Source organism: Eulemur rufifrons, chromosome 28 (genome assembly GCF_041146395.1).
Source record: "Eulemur rufifrons isolate Redbay chromosome 28, OSU_ERuf_1, whole genome shotgun sequence".
Classification (NCBI taxonomy): domain Eukaryota; kingdom Metazoa; phylum Chordata; class Mammalia; order Primates; family Lemuridae; genus Eulemur; species Eulemur rufifrons.
In genome coordinates, this window is record NC_091010.1 from 16,792,954 (window position 1) to 16,818,155 (window position 25,202).

The 25,202-nt window shown below is 40.1% G+C and overlaps 1 protein-coding gene across 26 annotated transcripts in view; it reads right to left on the reverse strand.

Moving 5' to 3' along the window:
- KCNMA1 (potassium calcium-activated channel subfamily M alpha 1) overlaps positions 1 to 25,202 on the reverse strand; it is a 725,165-nt gene that overhangs the window by 10,864 nt on the left and 689,099 nt on the right. For 15 of the 26 annotated variants that reach the window (XM_069460487.1, XM_069460484.1, XM_069460483.1 and 12 more), the window contains 3 exons: positions 10,655 to 10,849; positions 8,670 to 8,788; positions 6,867 to 7,091 (listed from right to left, as the gene is read on the reverse strand). In XM_069460487.1, the coding sequence (XP_069316588.1) occupies positions 6,867 to 7,091; positions 8,670 to 8,788; positions 10,655 to 10,849 (539 nt within the window). Of the gene's footprint in view, positions 1 to 4,522; positions 4,552 to 6,841; positions 7,092 to 8,669; positions 8,789 to 10,654; positions 10,850 to 25,202 lie in introns of those variants that run through there. The other 11 variants (XM_069460485.1, XM_069460471.1, XM_069460463.1 and 8 more) reach the window with 2 other exon arrangements.

Genomic DNA, 25,202 nt, shown 5'->3' on the forward strand with positions numbered 1-25,202 from the left:
GGTTAGGTAGGATGTTGAGGAAACGGAAATATACGAATGCTCTGGGCATTTGACTACAATGTCCGGTGGCCAAGGTATTTTATGAAGAGATTCTCCCGACAAGTTTCAGAGGAACACTCATTTTAATGATCGCCAGTCATTCGGCTTCGAAGCAGAGTGCTTTAAGTAGGACAGTGACAATTTGATTTATTGAATCTTGCCTTCCAGAGAAGAAACAATGCCAATGTGTGGCTACAAAATTGGCCACAAGGAAGAGGACTCAGAGAAAGAATTCAAATGAGTGCCGAAGTGGTCAAGGACAAATCCAAATCCCTGAGTTTATCTCCACTCCCTGCCTCGTCCCACGTGCCAGAAAGAGTTTCAGGAGCTTTCTTTTCATTCCTGAGATGAGAAGGGCAATTGATCCAGCTGTGAGGGATTCCTCTCTGCCAGAGAAAAATAGCCCCATTTGTTAATAAGCTTCTCGAGAGTGAGAAACCTGATGTCATCGCTCTGAGCACAAAGTGTGACCTACCAGAGTTAGTGAAGTTAGGAAAGGAGAGGCATTTCAGTTTGTGGCTAGCGGGCTAGTAGAACAAGAGAAAAATCTGGAAGACAACTGCAGAGAGATGCTGGTAACACAGCTGCCACTGGGAGATGTCACCTGTCAAGACCAGCCATGCCATGAGCTGTCCACCACGGCCAAGTAATGAGGTGCAGGCTAAGGAGACAGCGTGGGGTAGGTAGTGGGTCCCAGTCAAGCGAACCTGCTCCTCACATACAAGTTGCATGGCTCGGAGCAAGTTATTACTTAATTTACCTTAGCTTCAGTCCTCTTCTGTAAAAATAGGGCTGAGGATATGAACTTCCTAATATTATTGTTTAGCTAGATGGAAGTTAATGCCCACAAAGCACAGGTCCCAATACACAATAAGTAAATGTGAGTTGTGAAGATTCTTAGTATTATCAATAATATTAGCAGGCATTATGTCACAGTGGCTAATTTCATGGACTCCAGTGTCTCTCAGGCTCTGCATCCCTCAGTGGAGACACCAACAGCATCCACATCTGAGGTTGTCTGGAGGATTGAATGAGTTAATGAATGTAAAGTACTTAGAAGAATGTCTGGCCCAAGGTAATTGATGGGTAAGGTGTTAGCTTTTCGTATAAGGTTAGCATTAATCTGAGTCCTACCAGCACCAGGGGATGATATAAGGATGGGTGGTACATTTTGAGTGCGATTACAAATGATGCCCTTCAGCAGAGACACTGGGTAGAGAACTAGGGGGTACAGATTGGGGTGCTGGCCTGAAGAATGTGGCTTGTGGCCATAGAGATGATAGAGAAGGATTTGGTTGGTAGATTTCATCTGGAAGATGAAGAAGAGGAAGGGGTAACTTGGTGTTATGTCTGGAGAGTTCAAGGCTGCCACCCTCCTGTGGGCCTCTGTGTCCCTGACTTTCACTTGACAGGCACCCTACCCCACCCGAGAGCCCACCGTGCCTTGCACTGCTAGTTTCATCACTGAGAATGCAGGGTTCAGAACGAGGGTGAGGACTTCCTCCAGCCACAGGGCTGTGGGGCAGCCTGGAAGAGTGGGCTATGGCCGGGAAGGACCCCAGACCTGGGCTGATGGAGCTTCCCGGGATCCCATAAGCAGAGAAAGAAACAGGCTGCACTGTGAAAGTAGAGCTGCTTTGCTGGCTGTGTGGGTTGTCAGTGCCGTGGGATGTGGCCTTTTCACGTAACTACTCCCCAGAGAAGAGTGCAGGAAAGGAGAGACAATGATATAGCAAAGGCATTTGGAATAATTGGCCCTCTTCTCACTGCACCACAAGCTGAGGTTTAGAGAGAAAGGGCTTGTAAAGATTTCATTTGGAGAGAGATAACAGCTGAGAACAGTCAGGGCTAACAAGGAGCTCCAGCCTCCATGGGCGATGCTGCATGGCTTCGCATCTCACATCTCTGATGGGCAGGCTGGTGCTCTTCCTCTGCCCTGCAAACCCTGAGGCCCACGGCAGCCCTGCCCATGCACACTGCCTGCTCTCCTCTCTGTGGGCAAAGTATGGCAATCTCATAGAGATGAAAATTGTTTGTACCAGGACCGGAGCTGTTTTCCTTGATGAAAACCATCTCACTTCTTTGCAATTGTCTACCATGACTCTATTTGTCTCTTTTAACTGAAAGTCTAATGCTGCCATTCGCTGAGCAGAGCAAACTCCTCCCTCCCAGTCATCCTCTGTGGCCCTTGGTCCAGCCAATGCCCTGAGGACAGACTCGACACGCTTCCTTTTCAGGAGGCAGGGGATAATCAAGCCCTCTCAACTGCAGTAGTTGCAATGAATGTGCAACTGTCTCCACGTGGAAGACAGTCAACCAGTTTAATGACAGGTGCCCATAGCTACTTCTTCATCATATTATGACAAAGCAGGGAGGGGCTGAAAGAAGCTGATTGAGAAACTGATTTTTATCCTGTCTTGACTTCCATAGGCCCTGAAGTTTCTGTGCTCTACTCTTTCTCCTCCAAGGAGCCTGTTGCTATGGGAACCTGGCAGGTTGATTTAATTGTCTCTACTGGGATGCAGACACCTTCAGGCTTTTCCCATGCTGAAGAAGAGCCAGTCAAAAAGTTTCTCTGGTCATCTGGGATCTTGACAATGCTGCCAAGAGGCACAGTCAGTCTCTCTACTCAGTAGCTCACGGGGCTGTTCTCTTTCTCGGAAGCTGTGTACCCAGCTCAAGAAAGTGCCACCAGATCAGCAGCCCCTCGGAACACCTAGAGGCACTGAATGTATCTTTTTTTAAAAAAAAAAATAAACCAAGGAGATAGGATAATTTATAAAATGGTTAAAGGTTTAGAAATGTCAATTCAAACATTTATTGAGCAACTACTGTAAGGTTCTGGGTCATAACCTTTGATATTCACAACAGAATTTGAAAACTTTCTCAATTGTGGTGGAAATTTAACTATATACACAAAGGTCCAGCTTTCTCTTTATCCATCTGAACTGGCTTTGGGAAGAACCCTGGGTAGCAGTCATTAGGGACCCTGATGATTCCATGATCATCTGGGTGTTGAGACTGAAGTTTCACTGGGCCTCCTGGTCTACCAGCTTATTTAACGATCACCCCTCTCAAAGTCCAAAGCAAATCAGACCCAAATGGTTTATAAATTGCCTCTCTTCTAGAATGGAGCACATAGCTGAGTTCCTAGATCCTGTTCTTTTTAAATGTCTATACTTTCTCTTCAAAGGACTCTTTCTCTTTCTACCCTTACCTAGTTGTTTCTTTTGTGGGTGGGGAGGGGAAGAGACAGAATATGTGAAACGTGTACGCCTCCTTCCTAAGTGAGCAGGTGTTCTCCTGAAAGTGCAAGGGGAAGTGTGGGGTCACATGAAAATCAGTGGGGGAGACTCTTCACTCTATTAAGGAAAATATAATATCATGGTTCTGGCTCATAAAATAGATGTAATAATGATCCTTTTCCATCATCCAGTATATCATTACCCAAATATGACCAATTCTCAATTATCTACCAGTGGGGTTTGATTATGTGCCCGAAGTCCAGGGAAATCCCCCAAATTTCATCTCATGTCATAGTCTGTTCCCATTCCATTCCCAACACAATATCATCTCATCAGAGTTGCTAGCAGATTGTAGGTAAAATGCAATTTGGATTTACTTTCTCTCTATCTTTTCGATCTCTGGTTAGGATTTACCAAATGTCTGAAAGGCAGGTGGCAGGAGAGACTTGAGTAACACAGAGACCGCACCATCAGCCCCCAGATAACTGGGTATGAGCTACTGAGTTAATACATACATACAGCCAAACACTTTTAACTTTGGGTCATACTCGTTAAACATGAGGGAGACTAATGCTTTTGTCATTAATAACCCTCCTAGTTTAAATAAAAGGAGGATAAAATATTAACAGAGAAGCAGGTTTGCCAAATGGATTAGCTGCGAATGTTTTCCAGAAAAGTTTATCAACTGGCATCATCACTTGATTTAATAGGTCTTGCCAAGATAAACACAGAGATGTGAACAGACCAATGGGGGAGGGGGTGGGGGGTGGAAATGGGAGTGAAGGAAGCTGGGATTCTTGATGGGAAAATGCTTTTGGCCTTGGAGCAGGTACCAAGGTGGGCAGGGAGGCCACGTGCAGATTTAAAGGCAAGCCAGATGGAGAGAAGTTCCCCCCAAATTACCCAACCCCAAACCCAAGAACACCAAAACAAACTCTAAGGAATCTAGCAATAGCAGCAGCACAGCCTCATTGCGCTGAGCAGTTTAGAAAGTGGAGGAAGGAAGAGAAGAAGGAAGGGAAAAGGAGAGGGAAAGGGAAGAGGGGAGGGGAAAAAGCAAAACAAAATAAATAAAACCACAAACAGAACAATATAAATAAAAACAAACAAACCAATAACAGAATAAAATTTGTAACTCCTTTTTTTTTTTTTAATTCCACAAAAGTTTTCACAAGGACAACGTTATAGAAGAAAACCCCAGCAGTGGCTAGGTCATGCAGAACCATTAATTGTCATACCTTGGCCCATTCTATTCATCCTTGTTGCACTTTAGAGAGAGAAGTAAGCTATGTGAGTTTTACAATGCTTTTAAACTGTCATATTTCCTGTTGAGCACTTTAACTGGCACATTCTCATAGTTATAAATGTTCTGAGGGCTTAACTTTATAACCTCCTTTGCAAAGAATGCATGAAGAGCTCTTCATGATCCAAAACTAGGGAAGATGTATATATAGTTATATATATAGTTATATATATATAGTTATATATATAGTTATATATAAAGAGATAGTTATAAGTAATATAAATCAATATATAGGGACAAAAATAATTTGAAAAAAATTCTTCCACTCAGGGGGCTTTTTAATTTACATGTATACAATTATTCCCCACCCCATTACTGGTTTGAATGCTACACTGTCCCTGTCTCTGGTGCGGGGAGTGGAGGTTCTGACTGAGCCTCACCATTTTGTCAGTAAAAGTGCTTGTCAATTCACACAGCAAGCAAATCTCCAAAACTACCATGCTTGAGGGGACAGGGGATCCAAAATCTAAACCCAAAACATTCACCATAAAAACACCTTTATAGAGATGGTACAGCTGTGACTTTTTTTTTCTCCTCCTCCCTTATACCCCTTTTCTATTTGATGGAATATTTTAAAGTAAATGTTTCAAACATATATATATATATGTATATGTATATACATATATATATATCAGCCCAGGGCTAGTCCATCCATATAAGAATTTGATTATGGTGGAGTTGGCCAATTGTTAAGAACTACTGCACTGCCTAAAGCATGATTTGCATGCATAAAGCATCTGACAACCGGATGTTGAAAAAAGGGTATTTTTCTACCTTTCCTCTCATGCTTACTAGCTGCTAAGAAAAGAAAGAAGAAAAACGAAAGAAAGAAAACAAAAGATAAAAATAACTATACCCAAATGTGTTTGGCTCACTGTTGCACTCTTCTCATCCCCATCCCATAATGACAAGGAGCAGCTCTCTATTACTGTCATTCCCCTGCCCGAGTGAATTGGCTATGTTAAAGAAATTGATGAGGAGGAATTTTTTTCCCACCAGCTTTCTGCATCGGGACAGCCAGCACCATGCAGCTGTGCCAACAGTGTAAGGTGGTAGCTGGCTTTTCTTTGTTGAGTCGACGGTGGCTTGATCCTCCTATATTGTAATGTATTTAGCATGTCGGCTTCTAGAAAAACATGATCTGCAGCTGGGTTTGTCTTCCTCTCACTCTTGTCCCAGCCATTCCTCCTACCTGGCATTGGGGTCCTAGCTAACCCAAGGGGAATAAAAAGGTCCCCTCAGAATGCATGGAAAAATACTTGCTCTTTCTTGAGCATTATTTATTCTGTACATAAGGTAAGTAATTCACCTTTTAAAAGATGTAAAAGTCCCAGGAAGGCAGTTTTTTAATGACTTACATCTGTTATTTATGATACATATGGCTTTTCATCCCAAATGTCAAAAGTGAAAGAAAAAAAAAATAGCTATTCATATGGCAACATAAGGAGACAGAATAACAATTTAATATGCAATCAAAGCTCTTTTCACTTAAATTAAATGACTAGAATTTGGTACATCTATGAATGGAATACTATTCTTTCCTCTATATTAAGGTTAGAAATGTTCATCTGAATTCCCAAAGGAAGCTAGCTCTGGGACAAAAGGCCTTGGTGAGTAACTAGAAAAATCTCTGATGCTCTCTTGCAACAAGCAGGTGCTTAATAATCATCTACACAAACTGTGAAAGCTTTTCAAATGCTTTGCGATGCTTCGGCCCAGAGAGTGGAAACAATCGATATGTTTTCATTGCTTTCTAGTTGCTTGTTCCAAATAAACATGTGCTAACTTACTGTGTGTGTATTTAAAAAAAAGGAAAGAAAGAAAGGAAAACAACAACAAAAAAATCAAAACCCAAAGCACCCTGATTGATAATCCTGATAAATCAGAATAAACTTTACTTTTACATTAAATAAACTTGCTCTGCCTAACTGACATTGATCATAAGTGCTCCCTTCTAATCTGTGAACTCATTCCTGCAGTGAGCTATTTATGTCTGGAGCATGCCTTTGGGTTATTTTTCCCCTAGAATCATAAATAACTTTTGGTCCGTCTGCTTATTTGCTGTTGTGCTCAAGGGTTTTATGGTGGTGAAATAAAAATGACAACCACATGCACACTATCATACATATGCAAATATGTGTAAAAAAAAGGGGGGGGACTACAAGGGAAAACAGGGAAAGTTACTTTGTTGGAAACACCAACTGGGGAAATGGGTGGCAGATACAGTTTCACACAGTAGCGGTGGATACACATATCAAAGCCGCTCTTCCTGCACGTACTTCTGTTTGTCCCGGGACTCCCTGGACTTGGGCCGGTTCTGTCGGTTCGCTGTGGATGGGATGGAGTGGACAGAGGAGCTCTTCTTGCTGGAGGACTGCGACGAGTGGGAGGAATGGGACAGGCTGGCCCGGGACTGGCCGGCGTTGTGGTCAAACTGCATTAAGCAGAAGATCAGGTCCGTCGGCACGAGCTCGAACTCGTACGGTGGGTTGGTGATGACATACCTAGACAGGGAAGGCAAAGACATCACAGCCTCTGGGTAACCGGGTGGAGAATTCAACTTTCCCTGAACCAAAAGCAACTGCCTGGTTGCTTAGGTCTCTCAGTGGATCTGGAAGATGCACTTCTAGCTGGTCCCCAGTGTCTTAAAATTATCTTCCAAGATAAACGAAATCTTCCTCTGTTTAACTCAACAGAGGAGCCCAGCCATGAGCCCACAGATGCTGAATTAGAACCAGCAATGGGAGAACCAAACTGTGCTTCCTATGGTCTACATGCAAGTTTCCACACAAGGTCAAGTTCACTTTCGATCCCACATAGCCCAACTGCAGGAGGTTTCATGTACTGCAATGCAACTTTTATTCTAGAGTTTTCTGACAACCCCAGACACACATCACAGGATCTTTGTTTACCATGACCTAGTGTCTCCTTACACTGTCCTCTTTAGCTTTTAAAAATCCACTGTGATGGGAGTTTTGCTATATGGAAGGATCTAAGACACTCCCTTGCCTACTTGTCAACACTATTTATTATTCTCCTCAATTAGAACAGGCTTTCTCTGGTTAACACCAGACATAACTAAAATAATCACTCCATTTCATCTACAGCAGTGTGTCTCGAACTGTGGTCTTCAGGCCAGACAGCATCACCTGGAAACTTCTTAAAAATGCAAATTCTTAAGCAAGCCCACCCCAGACCTCCTGAATCAGCAGCTCTGAGAGTGGGGTCCAGCAATTTGTGTTTTAACAAGCTCTGCAGGTGACTCTCATGCTTGCTAAACTCTAAGAACTCACTGGTCTATAGCAATTGTTCTCAACTCTGGTTACTGTAACTCCCAGGCTACATATATTATGTGTGTGATTGCCATATATTTTAATATATATATATTTCCTTCCAGACCAGTTAAATCAAAGTAATCAGAGTATGTTTCAAAAAGCTCCCCAGGTGATTCTAATATGTAAACAAGGCTGAGAAACACTCATGTCTGTAGTATTGTTTCCTGGGGTATATTACATAAACTCACTGATTTTGAGAATTGTAGCCTGTACTTTTAATTTTTGCTAGCTATGAATTTATTTTAATGCATTTTAGAAAAATATAACTAGCACTTCTGAACTTATTTTTCTTCTTAAGATGATATATAATTTTCTTAAAGCGAATATATAAAAGTCAAAAAGTGGGTCAATTTAAAATATATAAAGTAAAAATATAGGATCCCAAGATATGGCAAAAGAACCATTTACCTTAAACACTAGCAATATGAAATATCTCTATGTTAAGTACCAACAAAGATTATCCCAGTAGCTGGATAGAGGAAGATGCTTCTATTTAGACTTTTGTAATTGGGTGATGGAATTATTCTACAAAATTTGAATTCTTCCCACAATGTCTTTATATCTGCTATTAGTAATTAAAGAAAAATGTTTCCTATGGCCACCAAACTCGGTGTTAGATTTGATGCTGGCAGAGTAATTTGCATGTTGAGAGCATGTACCCAGAATGCAGGCCTTATAGTAGGGGCAGGAGAGAACATGGATGTCTCTGCCTTTGGCTGGAAGAGCAGAGGAGAAGCAGATACTCACCTCTTCGTGCACTGACTGGGGGTGCTGAGGTGGGCATCTCTCAGCCGGTAAATTCCAAAACAAAGCATATTATATGTTTTCAGAGCTTTGCAGAACAGATCACCATAACAACCACCATCCTGGGAGACAACAAAAGAACAGAGAGAAATATCCTTTTTATTTGACTGAAAATTGAGGACCAGGAAGAAAAGGGCCTTTTCAACAAAGCTTGTTTTGGTGTCTCCGGAGTTGGAGGGTCTGTCCGAAGGGACGGTGGCTGAAGACGTCAACATGGTTAGCAACCTGCACACAATATGGGTGATTTTGGGGATCAGGTAATAATGGGGTTTTCCTCTGGTGTCTCTCCAGTCTTCCCCCTGTAGCGATGAGAGCTCAAAGGAGATGATGCCTCTCCCTCACTTTAAGTGAGGGTGTGAAGCTTGAAGGTCTCAGGTGTACGTTCAGCTGAGGAGAAGAAACCAGCTCTGCAAAATGGTGAGTATGTTTAGCCGCAGCTCAGGTGTAACCACCGTGATTGGACCGTGCTGTCAAAACCGCCTGAGTGATAATGAAAACCAGGGCAAGGGGAAAGACCCCACCGGGTCCTATGGTGATTCACTCTTCCAGGTAAGGACTGTGTGAAAAGCACAATTTACAAACCTCAGAGATGGCAAGGGTGGAAGAGAATGTGTTTCCCTAGGAGCTGGAGGTCTGCAGGCTGAATAGCTGGGATTCACAGTTCTAATCAGTTCACACCCACCTTCCCAGGCTCTGGGGCCCGCTGCAGAAAGAAGAAGCAAATGCATTCACTTGGAAGTGCTGGCTTCAGTAGCCAATATGAGGGGCCCTGGGCACTGCAGCATGACATCACTGGGAATAAAATGACCAGTTTCATCCTTCTCTTCATTGAGATTTCCACAGTGGTGTCACATTAGAAAACACAGGTGGGGCCACATCTCACTGTCATTAAAATCTTTATCCTATCCAAGAGTATCTGTAGATAAATGATACTGGCTATGGAAGTTCCCTTTCAAAAAAGCTGGTCTAACATAGGTCCCAGCCCACAACCAAACTAAAACATGGTGCAAGTGTACATTGGTGTTTCAGAAAAAAATGGACACAGACCCTTTCCTTGGCTCCTTTTCTACTATTTGGTCTTTCTGGGCAACACATTTATCAGTTTGTGCAACACGTTTGTGCAACACGTTTATCAGTTCCTGTGACTTGCGGCTCCACCCCTTGAAGGCGTCCACGGGGTCAGGCTGGGAACAGAGTGGAGACTGCATGCTTCTGCCAAAGTGCCCGAACCAGGCTGGGACGTGGAATCCAAAGGGAGGGGCTGGTCACTCTGCCGCAGGGAGGGCCTGGGGGAAGGCGACTGGCTCCAGCCCCAGAAATTGCAAGATCTGGGTTTTGAATTAGAGGCGTCCACATGAGATTCTCTCTGTTTGGCCAGTGGTTCGGGACACACATGACCACCCTGGTGCTTTGCAAATCACAGGTGCCTGGGCCATGCAAGGATACAAAAACTCAGAATCCTGGGGGCTGGGGATCCCCATGTGCCTGAATGCATCGTTGGGTTGAGCCATCCTGAGCCGTGCCAAGACCCTGCGGCATACTTCCCAACCTGGGCAGTACGCTGCCATCCCCAGCTGCCTCCCACCTTGCGGACAAGCACCTGAGGAGAGCAACAAGGAGTGAGTGAGCCCACGTGCCTCGGTGCAAATTCCTGATAGGTCCCCCCTCAGCCTCCCTGGGCCTCAGGTGCCTTAGAAGGTGTGGGACGAGCACCTACATCGAAGGGTTGCCGCCAGGACTAAAGCGAATTATTGTGCAATAAAGCACAGTGCCTGACACACAGTGAACCATAAGTGTCACCACTTGCAGTCACTTACAGTAGGAAAGAGCAAAGATGCCTAGCTTGTCACTGTGTGACATCAAGTTCTCTGGGATCAAGCTTCTCCCTGTAACAGTAGGCTCAGCCGACCTCTGTGCTGTGAACTCACCCCTAAGTCCGCAAAGGGCCCATCCAGCAGGGCTAACTGGGCCACGCGGCAGCGGTCCCTGTTGGCCAGCGTCTGGGGGGTGCTGTAGCCCCCACGAAGCGCATTCTCCTCAGCGATCAGAGCCTCAAGCTCCGGCGTGGCTCCTCCGGTCACCAGGGTCCGTATCAGGGTGAGGATATTGTCATTGAAGTATGTCTGGGGAGAGAGAGAAAGAGGGGAGGGAAAAGTCCTTTAAGCAAACACCCTAAAGTCATGACAGCCGACATCCAAATTACAACTTTTCTTGGTATCTCCTGTTTAAAGTTCTGGCCTGTCTCTTCAAATAATTTTATGTGGGAAGTGAAAAGACAGCAGCCTCCAATTATTCCATTCTTTTCTCTCCTGCTTGGCTCTGCCATGAAAGCCTGACTTTTAAAAACCAATTCAGGGGATTTTTATTAAAGGGCTCAAGTCTGAATAATTGGTGTTTACCGTAATTGGTGTTAGCATGGATGCAAATACTGCCTCCCTCCTCCAGGCTACCTGTCTACCATGGGACTTTGGACACACATAATAAAACGCAGCCTGCCCCGATCACTAACCCAAAAGGATGACCTCCGAGATCCTGTCTCCCACGTGCCAGGAAGAAGCCTCCCAACAATGGCAAAATCCCTTTCTGTGTAGGATCGAGGTGCCAAGAGAATCATTAATGCCACACGCTCAACAATTTATCATGTGCTTTGATAATTGTCTAACCCAGAAGTCTCTATCAATTAAATATGCCAGATACATTTATGACAAGGTGAACATCCTAGTGTGTGTTCTTTGGCTTTTTTTTTCTAAAATAACCTCAGTAGTCTGAGGTAAATACAGCTTACTAAAGAAGTTTCCATCTGAGTGTACAATTGTCACACATCTGAAATATAACAGGTGTGTCAGGAACAAAACAATGAGAGTTTTAAAAAAATTAATAAGATGTCAAATAAAAGAGCTTAAAACAGCATTTGTCACCAAGTCTAATTTGAGAAAATCTCAATTCAGGATATGCATTCCATTTTCCTACGCAAGAAGAAATCAAGCAGCCTAAATCAAATCAAACCAAATTGTGCCTGTGGCTTTTGAGGATGTATGTACCTTTGGAAAGAGGTTAGGAAAGATGCATTTTTACTTCAGCAGCTTCTTAGAGAGTTTACCTGGCAAATCATAGTGGGGAACAAACCAGGTAAGGCGGTTTTGAGTGGGGCTGAGGGTCTAATGCCACTTCGCCTCTCAGAAGCTGTGTGACCTTGGAAAGTTACTTAACAGTTTTGTGCCTCAGTCTCATGATCTATAAAAGGTAATAACAGAGTGGCTATGGGGACTTTATAACTTAACATACAAGAAGCACTTAGAAAAATGCTTGGTACACAGGATGCACCGATAAATACTTTTGGACTGATATCAGAGACATGGGTATTAGGTGATGGGAGGAGTAGTCAAATCCATTCCCAACCTTCCCTTGACTATTTTATCTTTCCTGTTTTGCTTTTTCTTGGGGAGTGGGTGGAGGGGAAGGAAGCTTCAAACAAAAGCATTTCATTTCACTCCTGTGTCTGTACTCCTCGGTCTGGCTCCGTTCTAGGACTCCATTTAGACTCAGCAAAGGCACGGTCAGGGTCACGAGGGTCAGCTTCCTGGGATGTGAACCAGCAGCAGGTGGCTGCCATGGGTGTGCTCTAGTGGAGGGCACCTTGGGGCACATATGCAGACACTTCACAAAGTTTTCAGAGGTAAATCCTCTTCCCTACAGTCAGATAACCCATCGTGAGAAGCACGAGACGACTACTCAACCCTGCACACCACAACAAATAAGTGAGAGCTGGGCACAAGGCTTTGACAAGGGCCACAGTTATCATTCTAGATCCAGACTGAGGGGAGAACTCTAACAGCATGGAAGGTGCATGCTGAACACTCACCACCCTGTATCCTGAAACACTGCCCTGTCCTTGCTCAAACATAAAGAGTGAATAAACAGCCGATATAAATATTTTTGACAAGGGAACTGTAGTGTTCAAGATATAAAGGAAAAGCATCCTTCTGACTGGTTAGTTACTGGAAGAAATAAAAGAAAAATGTATGAAGTACTTTCTTTGGAATAAAATAAATGTTTTAAAAATATAGATTATCTATAAAAAGAAGTAAAAGATAAAATGATGCAAAATTGACTTCGTATACTTACCCAAGTCCTTTCTAATGTAAGATATTGAAATTAAAATGGATACAAGAAATAGTTAAAAGAATCCAATACCCTTTCCTGATAAACACATTCAACAAACTGGGAATAGAAATGAACTTTCTCAACCTGATAAATGCCATCTGTGAAAAACCCACAGCAAACACTATACTTAATGGTGAAAGACTGGATGCTTTCCCTTTAATATCAGGAACAAGACCAGGAAATCTCTTCTCACGACTTCTATTCAATATTGTACTGAAGATTCTAGCCAGGGCTAGAAGGACATAAAAGGCATTCATATTGGAAAGGAAGAAGTAAAACTATCTCCATTCACAGATGGCATACTATTGTATATAGAAAACCCTAAGGAATCCACTAAAAAATTATTGTAGGTAGTAAATGAGTTGAGCAAGATTGCAAGATACAAAAGTCAATTGTATTTCTATACATTTGCAATGAAAAATGTGAGAATGAAATTAAGAAAACAATTCCACTTACAATAGCATCAAAAAAATAAAATACTTAGGTATAAATTTATCCAAAGAGGTACAAGACTGATATACTGAAAACTACAAAATATTACTAATTTTTTTAAAAAACCTAAATAAATAAACAGACAACCCATGTTCATGGATTGGAAGACTTAAGATGGAATACTACCCCAAACAACGTCTAAATTTAATGTCAACTCTATCAAAATCCCAAAGACCAGGTTTTTGACAGAAATGGAAAAACTGATTCTAAAATTTGTATGAAATTGTAAGAGACATGAAATAGCCAAAGCTATCTTATAAAAGAAAAACAAAGTTGGAGTACTCACAATTCCTGATTTTAAAACATACTACAAGACTACAGTAATCAACATAGCATGCTTCTGGCATAAAGATGGACTTATAGACCAGTGGAATAGAATTGAGAATCCAGAAATAAACTAATACAGCTATGGTAAATCGATTTTCAGTGAGGGTACAAAAACCATTCAGTGGAGGAAGAATATATTCTCTTAAACAAATGGTATTGTAACTAGGTATCCACATGCAGAAGAATAAGGTTGGACCTATACCTCACACCACATGCAAAAATTAACTCAAAATGGATCAAAGACTTAAATGCAAAAGGCAAAACTACAAAATGCTTAGGAGAAAACATAGGGGTAAATCTTCATGACTTCTGATTTGACAACAGTTTATTAAATATGACACCAAAAGCATAAGCTACAAAAGAAAAAAAATAGATGAATTGGACTTCATAAAAAATAATAAAAAAATTTATGCATTGAAGGATACTACCAAGAAAATGAAAGGGCAACCTAAAGAATGAGAAAAAAAATGCAAATTATATATTTAATAAGGATCTAGTATTCAGTATTTAAAAACCTTTTACAACTCAACAACAAAAAAAACCCCAATATTTAAAATGGGCAAAAGACTTAAACATTTCTCTAAAAAAGATATAAAAATGGTCAAGAAACTTATGAAAAGAGGTTCAAAAGCAATAGCCATCAGGGAATGCAAATCAAAACCACAACAACATATCATTTTATACCTAGTAGGATGGCTGTAATCAAAAAGACAGATAAAAATTGGTGAGAATGTGGAGAAATTGGAATCCTCATACACTGCTGGCAGGAATGTAAAACGGTGCAACCGTTTTGGAAGACAGCCTGGCAGTTTCTCATAAGTTTAAATATTGAATTATCATATGACCCACCAATTCCACTCTTACGTATATACCCAAGAAAAATGAAAATATATGTCCACATGAAAACTTGCACACAGATGCTTACAGAAGAAGCATTCTTCATAATACCAAAAGGTGGAAATAACCCAAATGTCCATCAACTAATGAATACATAAACAAAACATATTATATCCACGAAGCGAGTATTATGTGACCATAAAAAGGAATGAAGTTCTAATACATAATACAACATGAAAGAACTTTGAAAATATTATACTGAGATTCCATTTATATGAAATGTCCAGAAGAGGTAAATCTACAGAGATAAGTAGTAAATCAGTGGTTGCTTAGAGCTGGGGATGTGATGGGTAGAGTTTTAGGGGAAGGGAAGATGGTTAAAAAGTATGATGTTTCTTTTTGATAAAATGAAAATATTCTAAAATTGATTGTGGTGATGGTTGTACATGTCTATGAATATAAAAACAACCATTGAATTATACACTTTAAATGGGCGAGTTGCATGGTATGTTAGTTATATCTCATTACAGACTTTTAAAATAAAGAAATAGTTAAAAGGAACTAAATTTGTAGAAGCCAACTTTTTAATCTAAGAATCTGTAAGTAGTAGAACTGAAAATCACACACACACACACACACACACACACACACCCCATCAGTGATCTAGAAGTAAAACGAGGTAGTTCTAAACTATATAGAGAAAGGTATCTCATTTTTTTTTCTAAATGAAAATGCTGGTTGATATTGAGAAAAAGGCAACAGAGGGCAAAGTGATAAACAGTAAGTGTTCACAAGTTAAAGTTGTAAAGAAAATTCAAGCTACAAGCAAACTAACAAAAACAACCTGTCCTAAGCCAAAAAAATGATCCTAGGATGCAGACCAAAAGGGCTCACCAAGTGAATGTGGCCAACACCTAGACCTATACTAAGTGAATATTTGAATTTAAAATATTAAATGGAGAAGAAAAACGAGCTAACACAATGCTGTAAGGAAAAAAACTACAAAATCACGCTAGCCCAAAGATTCTTTAGAAAATGTAAGAGGGACATCAATTGAATTCTGAAAGGACACATTTGTTCCAAGAATTCTATATGCAGCTAAACTGCCAATCATTTGTAAAGGCAATTGAAATAGTTTCGAATCTTTAAGTTCTTATTTATTGATTGATTTAATATGTTTAAAAAACACTCGGAAACAAGCATCAGCTTCCTTAAAGACCTTTAATAACTAAAATATGAATAAATTTGGTTTAAAAATATTGGTAAAATAGATTAAAATCAGTATCAAATCCTGGAATCTTCACAAGAGACAGACAGAAAAAAAAAGCATAGCAAAGTATATTTCAAGGGAGAATTTTAAAATATAACGTTAGGTAAGTTAACTTTATATTGTTAACCATTAAAATTTACAATAGAGCCATATCTTATGGGCAAATATTATAACTGAAATACAGAAAGCAAAACTAGCAATTACAGTAAAATAAATCTGGACTGAAAGCAATATGTGAAACACCCCCACTATCATTGTATTTTTAGCTTTTGCAGGTCAAATAGACCAAAAAAGAAAACTGAGGATTTAATAAGTTTGGTTTAGTAGATTTTCGCTAAACTTTGTAAGAATAATTTCAGAAAAATGATCAATGGACAAAAGCATCAAATCTGAATGCACATAACAAAGTATATAAGCTGTACAACCTACATTTAAAAAATTAAATATGACATAGTAGAGGCAAAAGTAAATATCCCAAAACTTCAAAGTTTTTCTTAAAAATATCCTAAATAACTACTAGATCAAGATGAAAATCAAACTTAGAACATAGACTATTTAAAAATTGAGAATGACATATAAAAATCTCATGGTTTGAGATTAAAACTATAGGGACAAATTCAGGGCCTTAAATGCTGTTACTATTAAACACAAAAAAATTACAATAAATAAAACCAAGCATTAAAATAATTGTCTTTTATTGTTCTTTTTTCTAAGAAAACCAGAAGGATGAAATAATTACAGCATCAATTAATGAAATAGAAAAAGGATATTTGGTGAATGGATAAAATTAAGAAATAATCCCTTGAAAAAAATAAAATAGACCTATGACAAATATAACTGAAAAAAAAAAACAAATGAAATTAGAAGTAAGGAGAATATAGTGTTAGAAATGTAAGAGAATTAACACTATGGAAGTTCTGTTTAGTACCACAGTCTCTGGATATGAATAAGAACAATAGCTATTGTTTTTAAGCAAAAAGCAAAGCAATAATCATCTACAAAGTAAAAGAAAAAATTATTAGGAAAAAAAGTAAAATTCCATACTCTTTAACAAGTAAACTGGACATTTAATGTCATTGTTTTCCTAGTGAAATTTTCAAGTTTGATATGCACTTAATTATAGGTTTGAATTGGATTTTTTAAAACATAATACAATTAGACTAAATTTCCTTTGGAAAGAGTTTTACAACATTGTTCTCTGAGATATTATAGTAAATTTTAAAGACTTCCTAACTAAATCTTGCAGACAATATTAAAAATTAGAAGATCAATCAACCAGAATAGATGTATGAGAACTATAGTCTAATAGTTTTAAGACTACTATTAGTATTAAGATACAGTGGTTGGCAAATCTGGCCATGCCACCCACTTCTTGAAAATAAATTTTCTGGGACCCACAAATGCCTCTTTCTTTACGTATTGTCTGTGTCTTGTGTGGTGCTACAACAGTACAGTTGAATAGCCGTGACTGAGGCTGGATGGCTCTCAAAAGTCTAAAATATTCACCATCTGGCTCTTACACAAAAAGTTTGCAGATCCACTCCTTAATATGATAAGGCCAGCATCACACACAATGGGGAAGGGATGTTTATTCAATAAATGATTTTGGGGAAACTGGCTATTTGGAAAAAGTTTTCAACAATATGCTAATGATTGAATAATAACGCATTTACATTGTAAGACATTAATGTTACTTTCAGAGACTATTTAATGACATGGTAATAATTATATAATATTAAAATGTTTTTAAAAAAGTAGGATTCAAGAAACACCATGATTCAAAATTCTTGTTAAAAATGCATACCTGAACTGATAGATGTATTTATATTTATGTAAAAATAACTTTAAGTAGTAAACAAAAATTTTAGTTAGTCATTAACTGAGTCATAGAATTTTGATGGATATTTTTCCTGTAATTTTATTTACTTATATATTTTCTACTGTGAAAACAATTTATTTTTAATTTCTTAAAAAAAGAAAGTGAACTTTATAAAATATTAATAGTTAAAAGCAAAAAATATAGCTATAAACAGCCTCACAAAAATATATACATTTACATAGTTACATACAAATTAAAAATTGATATATTTCAAAACTATCATAAACATAATTAAAGGACCTTCTAGGGAAAATGACAAATAGTGCCCACCAGAATGCATGAGATGAGGGTGTGAATTGGTACAATTGTTTCTTGGCGATAAATTGGCCATATTTTTCATATTTGTTAAAAACCCAGTAAGTTCACCTCAAGGTAATGAGATGCTACTGTTTCAAGGATTTATGTACAATCGTTTATCACATGATTAGTTATTATTATAACAAAAATTTTAAAAAGCTAAATGCCCAAGAATAGAGTGATAGTTAAATAGATTCTGGTACCTGATAGGATGGAGTCTTATAAGGTCTTATTAAGGCTTCACAAATCATGACATCTAAGAAAATGACGTGATAAAATACTCTCTGGATAAAATATTAACTTAAAAGGAAAGAAATGACCAAGATATAAAACTGGATGATTCCATAGTTACCTGTCCATTTGGAAGGAAATACAACAAAATATTAACCATGCTTATCCTTGGTGTTGGGAATATGAGTCATTTCAATTTCCCTCTTTATATATTTTCTTTTTATGTTTATATGTTCCTTGTAAGTCTCTTCTTTATATGTCTCCTTTTACATGTTTCTGTGCATTCCAAATTTTCCTCAAGGAGTATGAATAACTTTTCTAATGAAAACACCATCAATGCTTTTTAAATAAAGAACAACACAAGTTCTCCATTACAATGATAAGTATAGAAGGTCAACCTGGGAGATTACGGTGTTGTCAGATCTTTAGGATTTCACCTTAACATGTTTCCACTTCTGTGTTGACATCAGTTATATTGAAACAGCATAATCTTTTTGATCAATCAGTCACTGACATTTATTGAGCACTTACTAATCCCCAGGCCTTGGTTTGGAGTGAAATTGTGTACAACTCAAAGGGTGCATCACTTTCAAAATTGCCCATCAACAGGTACAATTTCAAAGTCAGTCACAGGGTCTCAAAGGTGCCTGAACAACTCTGGTACCACTAACATCTCTAAACACAGTCCTCTGCCCTCTGAGCTGGCACTGCATCCTGGATGGCTGTCCTTGCTGTCACCAGGCAGGCAGCAAGGAGCAGAGCCATGGGCAGCGGGCAGCAGAATCTGTGATGACTGAGAATGGTGGTATCTTTCCACCAGCAACTCTCTTGCTTCTGTTTTGATGCCTAGTATTCAGATGCAGAGAAGTACTTTGAGCATCACATATTGGTGTGCTATGAGCACATATCAATGTCTCTTTGTGATCTCAACAATTTGGTGGAAAGAAAATGCCTTCCTTGGAAAAGGGTGCCGTGTCTATGTCTACCATATTGGAGGGCATGAATTTCTTTATGTCATGGGGGAGGGTGCTTCAGATAGCATTCAGCAGTCTGCAGTCAAGCACACTCCAGGGCTTTTTGCATAGGAGGTGGCTGTTTCAGCATCATGGGGCAAACCAGATGCCAAGTATCAAAGACTATTCCTGTGGAGGATGTGCCAGCTAGAAGAAATCTCTTTACAGCTCATCTGATCCAGGAGGCACAATTGTTTTTTCTGGGTTAACAGAAATGCTAGAATTGAAGAAAAACAAACTTCCAAAGGGAGGACTGTACTGTGCAGATGTGAGCCTTTGCCTCCCTAGCTTTGGTACTGCCAGTCTTTCCATGCCTTACCATGAACCACGTTCCTGGCACCTGTGCTATTATAGAAGCCTTCTGAGGGGTTCTTGCATAGAACCTCCAACCCTGGCAGGATTATTCTCCAGGGATGCTTTGGGCAGAGGCCTCCCTGTTGGCTGTTTCTGTGGCACATGGGCATAGGGGAGCATAAGAAAACTGAGTTAGGGTTCTGTTCCGTGCCTGGAATCTGGAGACCTATGTAGCCTAAGGAATAGGGGAGTCCCTCTTCCCACTGCCAGGGTCAGGGTTCCACATCTGGCCAGGGAAGCCTTTCTTCTGAGTAGGGCAACACAGTCCCTGGTTACAAGTACAGACTTCCGAACCCAGCTAGCGTGGCTTTCAAGCCCTCAACAGTCATGAGAGTGGGAAAGTTGCCTAACATACCTATGCCGTGGGTTCCTCACCCATACAACAGGAATGAAAAAATAAAAAACATCTTACAGATTAGTGTTTAGTGAGAGCATTTGTGTGACTTCTGATGGACAATGAGTATTCAATAAATGGTAGCTTATGAAAAGAACAATCAATTTAATAGCAATGTAACCAGTTTAGAAAATTCCCTCTCCCTGTGGCTCTGTGTTCTCATCCTAACAACAGAGAGCTGGCCCAGCCCACAGGGGTGGCCCCCTTCTCCTCTATAGTTTGATGATTCCTCGGGTCCTGGAACGAGACCCCGAGGAGACCGTGAAATGCCGGGGAAGGGACCGGGGAGTTGCAACACGGAAATCTGAGCCCGCAGCGCCATCTAGCCCGCTCTGCCGGTGCCCCTCCGCGCGTGCGTCGCCAACACGCCTGAGCATCTTCCCCTTTTTATTTTTTTAAAGTATAATTACCGGAGCTTATGTTTCACAGTTAATGCTGTCAAGCCTTTTAAACTAATTGGTCTTTTATAGAAAATTTAACTGAAAATTAACACATCTTTTAATAACATTGCCTTAACTTTAATGGCTCTCTGCCTTTCGTTTATAATTGCTCTAAAATTGTCATTTTCCATGTCATAGCTGCCATTTTTTATATTTGCTAGTTTTCATGGTGTAGATTTTTATTTTTAGTATTTCTCTTTCGTGAGGGATGAGAATGATTGGATTTTTTTTTTCTATCCCAGGCCTGCCTGGCTTGCTGTGACAGCCGTGGCGTGTTCTGAGGCCAGCAGGGACAAACCACCGTTTGCCACTGTGACACCACCGCTAGCTTGTCTGCCTCGGGACGGCCCATGGACCCTCCGTCTCCTTGTGAGCTGCCGAAACGGAGGCTCTTGAGTGGAATGTACGGAACAGGGTCACGGGGTGTTAACTTGTTTATGTAACTGAAATCACACGGCACTAGGTTAGCTTGGACTGATAGCTTGGTCCTCTCCATACAGCAGATCCGGGGTCTAGCCCTTAATAAAAGTGCAGTGTGAAGACAGTAAATCATGTGCACCCATTTTCCAGATGGTCATGTCTTCCAGTCTTACTAACATAGGTTCATTTCTGGCAAAGAAGGTGCAGCTCTCTGATATTAGAGATGAGAACACACAAACATTTCTTGGGGATATCCCTGATTCAACTACACACTTAGCTCCCAAATCTTACTGCTCTAAGAACTGTGTGTGAGAGAGAATGTGTATGAATACACACACACACACACACACACATATGTGTACATACATATATAAAATGAATTGACTTCTTTGTAGTTACATGTGATCTTAAGAAATATGTGTCTGGCTGGGCGCGGTGGCTCATGCCTGTAATCCTAGCACTCTGAGAGGATGAGGTGGGAGGATCACTTGAGCTCAGGAGTTTGAGACCAGCCTGAGCAAAACTTGGCTGGGTATCATGGCATGCACCTTAGTCCCAGCCACTTGGGAGACTGAGGCAGGAGGATCGCTTGAGCCCAGGAGTTGGAGGTCGCAGTGAACTATGATGATGCCACTGCAGTCTACCCCAGGGTGACAGAGTGAGACTCTGTCTCAAAAAAAAAAAAAAAAAAAAAAGTGAAAGTGTCTGCTCTGTGAAATATTTCATATACCTTTGCCCTTTCCTGCTTACCCTAAGGGATTGCTAGTATCATTCCCATTTAACAGTTGGACCCAATTAAGCCCCAGGCAGTAGAAAAGACACGTGAGGGCTGCTAGTGAGCAAGGACCAGAAGCTACAAGTCCTCCTTCAAGGTCCAGCATCCCTCCTCCCAGTCATTGCCTTTGTTATGAAAATACTGCTTAACTGGCCATGCAAACCCTAAGCTGGGCTGGGCGTTGTGCTGCAGTGAACAAAGCAAAGATACAGCTGGTATAATTTGCTCCATTGGAATTTCTCTCTGGCTCAGGGGGATGCAGCAGTGGGGGTCTCTCCATAGGATGGTGTTCCCTGTTATGCCTCCAATATGTCTTAGACATACTGTGTGCTAGCAAAGGGGGCCTCTCCTTTTCTCTGCTCTGTCTCTTAACACTCTTATGGTATGTCCTTTCTTTATTTTTCCAGGTTAGGTATACCCTGCAAACCTGAAAATTCATGAAATCTTATTTTCAAAAAAAAAAAAAAAAAAATGACAACTCTACCAACTTGCGTGCATTGGAACTCATTAGCTCTTATAATAGGATGCTCTTTTTTTCTCCCTAGAAGTGGGTAGCTTCTCACTGCTCCTTCAATAATAATGATTTGTTTAGGAAAAGCCAAAGGCTCCAGGAAAATTGGCATCACATGCACAACCTCCTAATGCAGAGGACAAATAAATGACCAGGAGGCTGAGGATGCTGTCTGACCACAGACATTATAATGCAGGCATATTAAATCAGAGGCAGGAGGCAAGACGCTGGTAAGGCCGGGTCAATGGAATGGACCAGACAGGGAAGGGACATGAATGAGGCAGGCCTGGTGGGATTAATAGGGAGTAGTGTGGACTGTGGCTAAAGGGAACAGGTGCTCGGTTCTAGCCAATTGTTACTTTGTGGGAATCTGTCTTCTGACTTCAATCAAAAGAAACTGGAAACCTATATTTTATGTAAAATCTTATAATTTTAAAATATTGGCAACAAATTCAACTTAAAAATAAAAACGTAAGAAATGCAGAAGTTGTCTGTAAGCTGGATGCAGTCTGCAACCTGCCATTTTAAGACTTCTCTTGAGTCTAATCTTCTCTTTCCAGGGTCTAGAGAGAACTTAAATTGGGGTCAGGTTTAGGAGGAAGTGATGGCTGGATGGAAAAGAAATCTGAATACTCATATGTGAGTTTCAGCTCTAAAAATTCCTTTCATTGTGTGTGTACGCATGTGTGTGAGTGCGTGTCTGTGAGTGTGTGAAGCAAGCTGGTATCATTCAGAAAAATACATTTCTAAATTGTGATCTTTGAGGCATATACCCATAAGCATAATTATTCCTTCTCATCATGTATTTCTGCTGTCGATTTTCAGGATAAAGCCACAAGGCCATGTCTGTAACATCCCTATCTGTTGCAGGAATGCCTGTGATGAATCAAACATTATTCTTTTAACAAATGAAGCAGTGGGCAGCAGGAGTTGAGTTACGAAGGACAATATTCACAGAATGTTTAGACACATGATTAAATGGCAATTTGGGGAGGAGTGCTGGATAAAGAAGATCATTGGCATTTGGAGAGATTTGTGTGTGGGTGCTGTGATGTTGCTTTGTAAAGGAGTGCCTCAGATGGAAGCTTACCTCTGGCCCCTGCTGTTGGGAGGAGTCTCACTCTCTCCATTTATATTCCTGCCAACCCATTTTGTTCCTTCTAGTTACTGCCTTGGTACTTGACTAGTCTGCTTTTTCACAAATTAGGGTTGGGGTGAAATACAAAGAAATCACAGGTAACCTTTTATCCAAAGGTCTAGATCCAACTGGGTCTGTTGAACCAGGCCCAATTCAATACCTCACTAGGGAGCTCGTTCATCCTCAGTGATGAAAACAAGATCTTGAATACTTTAATAGGCATTTGGATTAATGATTTGAAAAGTTATTACCAGTGGGCTAGTTAAATATGTCTTACTTCAATACTTAAGCCAAGTTTATTCATATTATTGTCCAAAAGATTAGATAATGAGACTGAAGTGCCTTGCTCAGTTCTGGGCCCTCAATGAATGATGCCGCTGCCAATAAACACAATGGCAGTTACTAGATTCCTGACATCCTTTTTTCCTAGGCTAGAATGCAGAAGAAATGCTGCTCTCAGACAATATTTATGCCCTAACTAGCCTCTCCCAAACATTTCTGTTTGTATTTCAAAGGAAATTGGAGATGGGCTTTAAAACAAAAAAAATCTCAAACTAATTCACTTTGATTTCTCATCTGCATTTCCAAGAACTGACTCCCTTGTGATGCTACAGACAGCTGTGCAACTCAAATCCAGATGTGCCCCCACCTCCACCCCATGGCCACCATGTGTCCCGTTGGTGTGGAGAGAAAGTTCTCTGGTGCTTAAACCAAGTGTGTTCCTTGGAACCAGGGCTGGCTTCGTGGGTGTGCAGCCTGTGTATTCACACAGGGTCTACACTCAGCAGAATCTTTCACTTGGTTTAATACTCTATTGTCACCATTTTGGAATTCTTAATAATTCATAAAAAAGTGACCTTGCCAATCATGTAGCCAGTCCTGCTAGGAACGCACTATATGTCTGATATGTAGGAATATAAATAATTTTATAAATTTGGATTTTTAAAAATTTTAACTGGGTAAGTATCTTGTGGTTCTGGAAAAGAATTTTTTCTACTGTAAACAGTTTAATCACCTCTTAGTGAGAACAGTCTTCTGAAATCTCTCTAATTAGGATGAAAATTAAAATGAAATTTCTAAAGAGATGAATTATGATAATTCACTTGAAACTGGATTTGGAAACCATGAAGCCTATGACAGAGAATATGGGGTACTCTCATAAGCATATCCTATATCTTCTATTATTCCTTCTGGCCTGCTCAGGGAGTTTGCCCAAACTGAGTCCAACATCACCAGCAGGTAGAAAAGTTAGCTTCAGCATCATGAGCCCCTCAGAAAGGTCATGAGCCCAGGGAAACCAAGAGTGCCCTTCTCTAGGGACCGTTTTATCTCCTTGTTGGCTTAGAAAGCCCTGGTATGGCATGAAGCCCAGTCAACCTTAATTCAGATGAACGTTGTTTCATAATTATTTTTAAATCCATAATTCTTATTTCTAACTAAGATACGTTTGCAGTTGGACCACATTCAGGAATATAGAATAACCTAAATTAGTCTTAAAAAGCTTTATGTTTTTTCTTTCCTCAAATAGAGGTCCTTCTGGGATTAGCTTTAATGAATAGATGAGAATAATGCATAATTAGCATATCAGTTAACACATTCAGGAGAATAACCTTCTTAAGCACTTGAAGAAATGTATGTGTATAAAAACTATCTTAGTTCTGTTTATGATTTTAATGTGTTCAACAAAACTCTTTTCATGCATTCTCCAAAGGTCAGTTTTTATCCAGCCTATGTCTGCATTTTCACAAATTGTGAATTTGAGAACTCCAAAATAAAGAGGCTTTTCTATATAATAAATAAAGACACTCAGTGGGAGCAATTCACAATACCCAGGTTATGACTCATTCTAAATGTCTGCTTTTGCCTTTTGCAGTGAAAGATGTTTCCATTAAGCTGGGATCTATTTTTTAATTGTTATTTGTTTTTTGATCTTA